At 41.7% G+C, this 10361-nt stretch overlaps 1 protein-coding gene across 2 annotated transcripts; it reads left to right on the top strand.

Annotated features, from left to right (window-relative positions):
- The first annotated feature begins 3673 nt into the window (after nt 1-3673).
- polr2j (RNA polymerase II subunit J) lies at nt 3674-8363 on the top strand. Of its 2 annotated transcripts, none has more exons than XM_069910718.1 (4): nt 3674-3814; nt 5855-5944; nt 7096-7270; nt 8233-8363. In XM_069910718.1, the coding sequence occupies exons 1-4, from the start codon at nt 3762-3764 to the stop codon at nt 8266-8268; spliced, it is 354 nt and encodes a 117-aa protein (XP_069766819.1). In that variant the 5' UTR covers nt 3674-3761; the 3' UTR covers nt 8269-8363. The 2 variants fall into 2 exon arrangements, with proteins under 2 accessions (XP_069766819.1, XP_069766818.1); XM_069910717.1 differs by having other exon boundaries at nt 3676-3810.
- The last annotated feature ends 1998 nt before the right edge of the window (nt 8364-10361 follow it).

Below are 10361 nucleotides of genomic sequence, written 5' to 3'. Positions count from 1 at the left end.
AACGGAAATAGTCTATCCACATCCACTCTGTCTATCCCTTTCATAATCTTAAATACTTCTATCAAATCCCCACTCAACCTTCTACGCTCCAAAGAATAAAGACCTAATCTGTCCAATCTCTCCCTATACTCTAGATGCTTAAACCCAGGTAACATTCTGGTAAACCTTCTCTGCACTCTCTCCACTCTGTTTATATCCTTCCTATAATTAGGCGACCAGAACTGCACACAGAACTCCAAATTAGGCCGCACCAACGTCTTATACAATCTCAACATCACCTCCCAACTCCTATATTCCATGCAATGATTGATAAAGGCCAGCATACTAAAAGCCTTCTTCACCACCCTATTCACGTGAGTTTCTACCTTCAGGGAACGATGTACCGTTACTCCTAAATCTTTCTGCTCTTCTGTATTCAACTTTAAGATATTCAAATTGTGCATTTGGTTCAGTTTTTATAAAAACGTATTGCCGATCCATTTGAGTGGAAAATGTTTTAATTTGTTGTGAAGCATAGAGAGTTGAACTGAGGAATCTACTGCTTGAGATGCAGTTTGAAAAGTTTGAAATTTGCCTTCTTCCATACCTTTGTCTATAGTACATTGATTCTGCTCCCTCCAATTCTTCTAAAACTTCTTCCTCTTCTATTCTTATTTCTTCCTCTTCTTCGGTTGACATTGCAAACTTTTGTACTTGCCTCCATTTGCTTAGTCCCAATCTGACTAGTAACACAAGTAGACATGGGCTTAGCTGGCTCCGTTATTTGATGTTGAAATGTCAATTCAATAGTACACATGCACCAAGTTTTGTGCGTGGCTGGTTGTTCCTGTGACGACAATTCAAAAACTCTCTTCTGAGCTCCAGCGCCATCTTTGTCAGCTCTCTGGGGAAGTGGTGCTGGAGTTACATTTACTTTAGTCGCTGCTTGATCAGTAAGTAGGCCCCATTTCTTCAGTCAAACTGACCTCTTTAACAGTTGTTTTCTTCACAATTAAAAAAAAAATTCTATTTGAGTTTTAATTAATTCTGCTGGGAGAGGCATATTTTCACGACTCCACCTATGCCATCACGCCATGCCCCCATCACCAATTTCTTGTGACATGTCAGGAAATTTACTTTAGTAAGGCCTCTGACAAGGTCCCACATGGGAGGTTAGTTCAGAAGGTTCAGACACGAGGTATCCATGGAGAGGTTGGAAAGTGGATTTGAAAATGTTTGAATGGGAGAAGACAGAGAGTGGTAGTGGATGGTTGCTTCCAGACTGGAGCCTGTGATGAATGGTGTGCCTCAGGGATCAGTGTTGGGACCATTTGTTATTTGTTGTCTATATCAATGATCTGGATGATAATGTGAAGAATTGAATCAGCAAGTTTGCTGATGACACAAAGATAGGAGGCGTTGAGGACAGTGAAGAAGATTTTCAAAGCTTTCAGAGGGATCTGTACCAACTGGGAATGGGCCAAAAAATGGCAGATGGAGTTTAATGCAGACAAGTGTGAGGTGATGCATTTTGGAAGGGCAAACCAAGGTAGGACATATACAGTAAATGGGAGGGCACTGAGGAGTGCAAAGGAGCAGAGAGATCTGGGAATACAGATACATTGTTCTCTGAAGGTGGCATCGCAGGTGGACAGGGTTGTAAAGAAAGATTTTGGCATCTTAGCCTTCATAAATCAAAGTATTGAATATAGGAGTTGGGATGTTTTGTTGAAGTTGTTTAAGACAATAATAGAATATTGTGTGCAGTTCTGGTCGCCTAACTACAGGAAGGATATCAATAAGATTGAGAGAGTGTAGAGAAGATTTACTAGGATGTTGCCTGGTCTTCAGGAGTTGATTAACAGGAAAATATTTAACAGTTAGGATTTTATTCCTTGGAATGAAGAAGAAGGAGGAGAGATTTGATAGAGGTTTACAAAACTATGAGGGGTAGAGACACTAAGATTTCCACTTAGATTGGGGGAGATAAGTACGAGAGGACATGGCTTTAGGGTGAAAAGAGAAAGGTTTAGGGGGAACATAAGAAATGTAAGAGGCACCTAGGCAATTCCTGCCAGTGGCAAATCTGTCTGCCCTGCAGCAGGCAAAGGGTAATTTCATGTAATATGACACTGTTCTATTACTATGACAATAAATTGAATCTTGAATCTTGATTTTTTTTCACTCAGAGAGTGGTGGGAGTGTGGAATGAGCTGCTAACTGATATGGTAAATGCGGGCTCCATCTTGAGTTTTAAGAATAAATTGGATTGATACATGGATGGAAGAGGTCTGGAGGGTTATGGAATGGGAACAGGTCAATGGGATGAGTGAAATAATGGTCAGCATAGACTAAAAGGGCCAAATGGTCTGTTTTCTGTGATATAGCATTTTGACAGTGGTCCTCATTTATTATCTATTTTCTTCCTTGTTACCCTTTTGCATTTAATTTACTTATTTAAAAGGCCAAAACACACAATGACATGAGGGAAAAAACCTGAAGATGTGTCCAACACCAAATAATATTCCATATTGAAATGGAGCCACCTGGTCACATCACCTCTAGGAAAGAGGATCAAGTCAAGTCTATTTGTTTGTTCACGCCATACATCGCACAGTAAAGATGAGATAGCATTTCCCCAGGACCATGGAGCAGATTTACACAACTATGTTAGAATAGGAGTTAAATGTATTAAAATATTAAGACGTATACAGTAAAAGTCCAAGGTTCACTATCCACACATGATCTGGGAATTTAGGAGTCTGATGGCTTGAGGGAAAAAACTGTTGCCCAATCTGGACAAAAGGGCCCAAGTGCTACTGTACCTCCTACCGATTGGTAGAAGGGTGAACACTTTACATGAAGGGTGTGTGGAGTCCTTCTCAATGTTTATTGTCTTTCGCCTGCATCGAGTGTTGTAGATATCCTTCATGGTAGGAAAAGAGACCCAATGATCTTTTCCAATGACTTCACTATCCTCTGCAGAGCCTTACGGTCTGAGGAGTTGCAGCTTCCAAACCAGGCAGGGATGCAGTTGCACAGGATGGTCTCAATACATCCTCTGTAGAATCTAGTGAGGATGGAGGGTGGGAGATGGACTTTGCTCAGGCTTCGCAGGAAGTAGAGGAGCTGCTGGGGTTTCGTAGCTATGGAGCTGGTGTTAAGGGACCGGGTGAGATTCTCCACCAGTGTACCATTAATCTAACGTCAGAGATTGTAGCACCTATTCTCCTCCACAAAGCTGTCTCAGGTCCTCTTTTCCTTTCTCTATTCCTATATCCCTTAAGAGATTTGCTTGATCCCAGCTGTCTAAACCTAACATGAGCCCCTTGTTTTCTGACTCCATTTCCTTGAGTTGGCTGATGAAGGGTCATTGGCCTGATAGCCTGACTCTCTTTCTCTTTCTGCAGTTGCCACCTGACCTGAAGAACATTTTCACCTCATTCTGCTTTCATTTCAGATTTCCAGCATTTGCACGGACACTGAGCTGCCAGGCCAGACAGACATGATGTTTAATCATTGTATTCAAACTTGACAGAGATCCCAACCCAAACCACTGCTGACCATTCTCGCCCATGGGTGCTGCCTCACCTCCTGCCTGAGTCCTTGAGTCCCGTTTCCTTTACAGGTGGTATTCTGGGTTTGTCCGGGGGGCGGCGCTGTTCCCACGGTGACAACGCTCTCAGCGGTAACCACGTGGCGGCGCTCTCTCCGGCGCGTCTAGGCGGCGGCGCAAAAGCGGCATCGCTTGCCCTCAGCGCTGTGTCCAGCCGGGGAGATGAATGCGCCGCCGGCCTTCGAGAGTTTCCTGCTGTTTGAGGGAGAGAAGAAGTGAGTGAGTGAGCGAGGATGGAAAATTCTGGGGCCGCGTCTCCTTCCATTCTCACCATCATCCCCGTCCCTCCATCTCCCCGTCCTCCCTCCCTCTCCCCATCCTCCCTCCATCTCCCCGTCCCTCCATCTCCCCATTCTCCCTCCATCTCCCCATCCTCCCTCCATCTCCCCATTCTCCCTCCATCTCCCCATCCTCCCTCCATCTCCCCGTCCCTCCATCTCCCCATTCTCCCTCCATCTCCCCGTCCTCCCTCCCCTTCCTCCCTCCATCTCCCCGTCCTCCCTCCCCTTCCTCCATCTCCCCATTCTCCCTCCATCTCCCCATTCTCCCTCCATCTCCCCATCCTCCCTCCATCTCCCCATTCTCCCTCCATCTCCCCATCCTCCCTCCATCTCCCCGTCCCTCCATCTCCCCATTCTCCCTCCATCTCCCCGTCCTCCCTCCCCTTCCTCCCTCCATCTCCCCGTCCTCCCTCCCCTTCCTCCATCTCCCCATTCTCCCTCCATCTCCCCATTCTCCCTCCATCTCCCCATCCTCCCTCCATCTCCCCATTCTCCCTCCATCTCCCCATCCTCCCTCCATCTCCCCGTCCCTCCATCTCCCCATTCTCCCTCCATCTCCCCGTCCTCCCTCCCCTTCCTCCCTCCATCTCCCCTTCCTCCCTCCATCTCCCCGTCCTCCCTCCCCTTCCTCCATCTCCCCATTCTCCCTCCATCTCCCCATCCTCCCTCCAACTCCCCATTCTCCCTCCAACTCCCCATTCTCCCTCCATCTCCCCATTCTCCCTCCATCCTCCCTGTACTCCCCCTCCCTCCATCTCCCCATCCTCCCTCCCCTTCCTCCAACTCCCCATTCTCCCTCCATCTCATCTCCCCTCCATTTCCCCCATCCTCCATCTCCTCGTCCTCCCTCTCCCCTCCTCCCCATCTCTCACATCCTCCCTCCATCTTCCCCCTCCCTCCATCTCCCCATCCTTCCTATTCCCATTCTCTCCCCTTCCCCCTTTTCTGGAAAGCAGATTGATCTTCCATTGACTTTAACCGGGGAATTTGAGCATTAACCGAGAATAGTGGATGAGCGAGGACGCAGCATGGTCCTGCTGATCGGTGTGGTCAGAATCCAGAACCGTTGCAGTAAGAATTTTTCTGAACATGAAAGTAGGAAAAATCAGGATTGTGTGTAGTCTCATCAAGTGTTACAAATTCAAGTCTGCAAGCATTCTGGTTGATCTTGGTGATTTTGGACATTAGTGGGCTTGCTGTGAGGTGTATGTTGACTCCACTACCCTGTAGTTAGTGGGTATCATAATAGTTAAAGTCCCTGAATCTCTTGTGAGGCAAGCAAGATACAGTTAGGTTCAGTTTATAAATTGCTTTATTCCACAGTAGGTAAAACATACAGAACATTGAGTATGATGGAACACACTCAGTACAGTAAGTATAACTTCTGTTTGCATACTATAACAAAAATAAAAGAACAAGAGCATAGAGCTTTTGGGCTTCACAATACAAGAGCTCTCTGACCAAGGCAGAGGTTGTCCTCGTGTCTGACTGATTCTTTGGTTTCTGTACTGATCAAGTTTGTCAACATGCTTCTGCTGGATGTCTTCAGAATGACCAGTCCATATATTGCTAATGAATGGCCCACTGAGATCTGTGCAAAGGCACCTTCACTGAAACCATGCCTGGCCTGCCGATGGATGGCCAAGCCAGGAGGCTATTTGGGGAAGTACTTCCTTTGCAGGGAACTTCTAAGAAAACATCAAAATTCTGGGTCCAAGTCATTTTCGTTGGAAATGGCCATAAATTTGCAAACTGTAACAATAGTATTGGGTAAATTGTAGTTGCACGAGAATTATATTTCAAAGCATTTGACAAGCATTTTATTACCTGGGAAATATTCCCTAAATACATCCCTCTCACTATTGCGTTCTTCTTGTCAAGTTGCTCTTGATCCAGTTTGATATTGTTTTGTGTGCAGGTATTTTCTAATTGGTTAATAAGACGATTTTGTACTATTACCATTTTCCTTTTTCTTTAGAATAACAATAACAAAAGACACAAAAGTGCCAAATGCATGTCTATTCACCATCAACAAGGAGGACCATACCTTGGGTAACACCATCCGATCGTAAGTGTAAAACTTCGATGAATCTATTTTAATGTAAGTTGCAAAGGCATAGATGGTGTTCTTTTCATAATCATTTAGAATCTTCCACCCATCATCCCCAAATTCCTCTTCACTCCATCTCACTCAACAAAGAGATTACCGTATTGCTCAAGTTTCCAAAGGTTGGTTTATTTACTGTTACATCATGACTGCCATTTTCAGAAACTATCCATGTCAACTTCCATCAAGATGAAGTGTTTCTGCAAATTATTTTTTTTGAGTGTTCAGGTGAACTTGAAGTATCTTCCATTTAACTCAAACCAAAGTCACGTCTGCTGATGTATTCTGGGTGAGGATGCCATGGATTTTCCTCCTCCATCCAGAGACCGACATACAAATCGCAGATCAATAAGACTAATTCAATCTAGACCTTAGTCAGCTGTTTCTATGAACTTGGAACACACTGAACACTACATCATGCACCTCAGAGGTCTTAACCCAAGAAACTGAATGATGGTGGGCAGTTTGGTGTTCGATTCTCATACACTTAATACATTTACTTGCAGATCTGATAACAAAGCGGATTACTCCATCAAGGATTTTATTATTTTCTTACAAGGGTTCAAATTATGACTGACACTCACCTGTGATGTTTGAGATTTATGTGGTTTCTTGACCTGCATCCCTGACCCTCTCACACAAAGACCTTGTGGCCCATATGCAGCTGCCTTCTGAGTGAGCAGAACATTCTTGCCAAAAAGCCAGGACTCAAGTTTGAGAAGTTGTGATGAAGACCACCTGCAAGCATACACTTGTCTAATTGCTGGTTACTAGGCCAAGTGCAGAAGGATACTTGGTCAGTATGGACAAGGTGGGCCAAAGTACCTGTTTCTCTACTGTACAAATGATAATGTGATAGAGGAATCTCCCACAGCATCATCTCCAGAATGCAAAAAGATAAATCAGCCCCAGTCCATGCTTCTATCTGCCTTCCAGTGTTAGGCAATAGTGTAGTTCACAGAAGTCATCTGAGTAATTTGAATCTTTGTCTTTCTGCTGATTTATTTGTATCAAATCACAGTGGTACAATTATGGTTGATGTGTGTAGCAATCTAAAGGAATTTGGGGTTAAAGTTACCTTTGATTACAGTATCTGGCTTTTTGGTTTACAGGCAATTGCTGAAAGACCCTCAGGTGTTATTTGCAGGATACAAAGTACCACATCCTCTGGAACATAAGATTGTTATTCGTGTACAGACTACTCCAGACTACAGTCCACAAGAGGCATTCACAAACGCCATCACTGATCTCATCAGCGAGTTATCTCTTCTAGAGGAGAGGTTTCGGGTAAGTTTCAGTATGGTGATTGAAACATTGCTAAAAGAACCTGATGCTTTGAATATGCTTCAGTAAATGTTTTAATCCTGTCTGTTCTGTCTGAACTTGCTCTCATGCCAAGTTAAATTGCAGGTTAAGTCTCACGAGCAGACATTTTAAAGATATTTCTTGACAGAGCAGGTTGAGTTTAATATCTCACCAGTTAAAGCACCTGAACTAAGAATGCCCCATATATTCTTTGACTTTGATATTTCCAGTGGTCTTGTCCACTGTTTAGATACATCCTAAACACTTCTGTATTCTGGTAAATTTAGACCAAATTCAACACTGAAGCTTTACTGTTTCTGTAGCTTGTAACTTGTGTTATTTCACTCCCTTGTATTCTAACCGGATTGAAATTGAAGTCTTTGAACTTTTTTCAAGAATATATATTTCAACATATACTCAAATTCTTTGCCCCTTCATAATATAGAACCTTTACTTAAAAATATGGATCAACATGCCTTGCCACATTTAACATAAACATCAGATTTTAGCACTGTGCTTGTTTGAAACATAATTTACTGGACTTAGTGTCGTTTGTATATCTGTGTCTTTATTCAAGCATTTGATGTAGTGAAAAGCTGAAGGTTCAATATAGATCCCCAATAACATTATCACTTCCTGTAAATCACACATTCCCTTTAATTTCTACTCTTCAACCAGATCCACAAGGACTTGGGTTAATTTGTTTAAGCACACTTCACTTTTGTCATGGTGTGGTTCCCTGTTTATAGTCAAGCAAACTTTCATTTTTAATTGCCCAATTCTCTGCCCACAAAGCCTAATTTCTTTACAAGCTTTCTCATCTCTTGTTCAAGTTTCTTATTCAACCTTCTCCAAGTTCACTTCTTGATGAGCTACCCTGTGCTAGTAAAATAGTTGTCACATTTAGTGATCAAAATAACTATTGTAAAAATCTTCTATTCCAGGTTGCTATTAAAGATAAACAAGAAGGAATTGAATGAGAAGTTTACATCAGAATATGTCGTATTTGCAATTCATTTTAGAAGATATTGTTTGACTATTTTGATGACAAAATAAAATTAGCCCTTTTATGAAACATTTGAAAGTTTTCAATGTAACTGTACTCGGTCTTTTACCCACTGGATATTGCAAGGCTCATAATGTACAGCAATCTATATGCATTTTCAATGTAAATCATGTTAAATGCATGGAAGTACAATTTTATCCATGACCAGATGTGCTAACACATCGGGAAACACCTGTACAGAATGTTTAATTTGGCAAAGAATGGACACCTTTCCTCAAAACACTTTCAGATTTTTTAAAACAGAACCTGACTGATCTGGGCTATCCAGATTTCCTCACTTATCAAGAAGGCAGACTAAAGCACCTCTGCTCATTAAATTTAGAGGACCAAATTAAATTTGCTAACTAGAATAACTACAATGCCTAATGTTCAATACCTGCTCTGAGTGGAGAGGGATTGGAAAATAGTAGGCAATTGGGAAAAAAAATTACATGCTCAAATTTAATCATAATGCAGCCTCTAAAACAATCAGATTGAGGTGCAGCAGTTAGTGTTGCTTCCTCATTGCCCAGGAAATGGTTTCAATTTGACCTCCCTCTGCACTCTCCCCAAAATTCCTATAATTTCCACGAGACGTTGTCTTCTTCCCATATGCTAAGGATATGGTAATAGGCTAAATGGCTATGATAAAATAGCCCTTAATATTTTAGAATAGCCAATAGGGAATTGATAGAAAAGGAAGAAAACAGGTTGCTCTGCTAGGAGATGGTGTGAGCCATATGAAATTAGTGACCTAAATAAATGGATCTGCCGCCTTTTGACGGATTTCAAAGCAACTAAGAATTTGGCTCATACAGAACAATTACTTAACAATTGTTTTCTCAGACATATAGAAAGAGAAAGCCAAATTAGTCCAGTTTAGTCAAATCCTTCCCTACCAAATGAAATTACAGTTTATACTGGTGAAGTTTAAATATCCAAACTCTTCTCCAATGGATCACAGTTTCACCTCAAATTTGCTTATGACTTAATTTTTCCAATACCAACACCAGCTCTTTTGAAATTTTAATTTATTAGTAATACTAAATATTTACTTTTGTGCCTTTGTACTTTAAAGCAGACATTCTCAACATTTTTTTGGCTCTGGCCCCCTTAGGACTCTGCTTATTTATGGATCCACTTCCCTGTGAAGCAGTCAAATTTAGGTGGATTCTTCTGTACTTCTTTCCTACCAATTATATAAAAACCAAAAAATATTTAAGTTACGCGAGGTGAAAAGAAAAAGCTTTTCTATGAGTATAACAACTGTGGCTTGCGATTCCAGAACAAACAAATAGGATAATCATGATTATTGAATATGTAGGAAAAGAAAACATGAACATATAAATTACAAAACAAAGGATTCTTGGAGCGCAATGGTTTGTCCATAGTGATTCATAAGGGACCTTGAGCATAAACTCCAGGATGTAAAAACTTGAATAAAAATAACTTTTAAAAATGATTGTTATAAAATGAAAAATTTAGTGAGATCCTTGAGCTTGATGTTCTTGTGCAAGCTTTCCGATTTCAGTCCATGCCCACCACGCCTCCCACCCCCTTTAATGTGTTGACCCCAAATGAGGACAGATGGCCCCTGTGGAGAATGGTTGCTTTAAAGGACATGTTAACAAGTTGCTGTACTAATTCAAAACAGAACATTTGGAAGCTTCAGAACTTTTTTTTCTATTATTTCAAGTTGGGTTGCATTCCATTAATTTCCCACTAATGTAATTAAAAGAACAAGAGGCTCAATAGGTGTCCTTACAGCACCTCCCATTGTCCCAAAACACGATCTTAATCTAACATTTGTTTGCCATTTTTAATTACTGTGTTCCTTTTACAAAGCTAAATTAAAGCTTGACAACACAATTTTTTTTGACCACATACTTGTAGTATCTACAATTTCTGATCATATTCACTGCTTCCAACGATTCAGGTGTTGCATTGGTAAGGATTATATTGTTGCTCTACGCTTGATTTTTTTAAAAAATCATCCGTCCTTTTTGCATCTTTTGAATTCCTGCTTTC

The sequence above is a fragment of the Narcine bancroftii genome, chromosome 14 (assembly GCF_036971445.1).
Source record: "Narcine bancroftii isolate sNarBan1 chromosome 14, sNarBan1.hap1, whole genome shotgun sequence".
NCBI classification, from domain to species: domain Eukaryota; kingdom Metazoa; phylum Chordata; class Chondrichthyes; order Torpediniformes; family Narcinidae; genus Narcine; species Narcine bancroftii.
The sequence above is the reverse complement of the archived record's forward strand: the minus strand, read 5'-3'. Positions and strand labels throughout refer to the sequence as shown.

Excerpts from the sequence above, each read along its gene's own strand:
- polr2j (XM_069910718.1), top strand. The coding sequence starts at position 3,762 with ATGCGCCGCCGGCCTTCGAGAGTTTCCTGCTGTTTGAGGGAGAGAAGA. Across the intron at positions 3,815-5,854 it reads TTGAGGGAGAGAAGAAGTGA|AATAACAATAACAAAAGACA; the intron begins GTGAGTGAGCGA and ends CTTTTTCTTTAG. Across the intron at positions 7,271-8,232 it reads TTCTAGAGGAGAGGTTTCGG|GTTGCTATTAAAGATAAACA; the intron begins GTAAGTTTCAGT and ends CTTCTATTCCAG.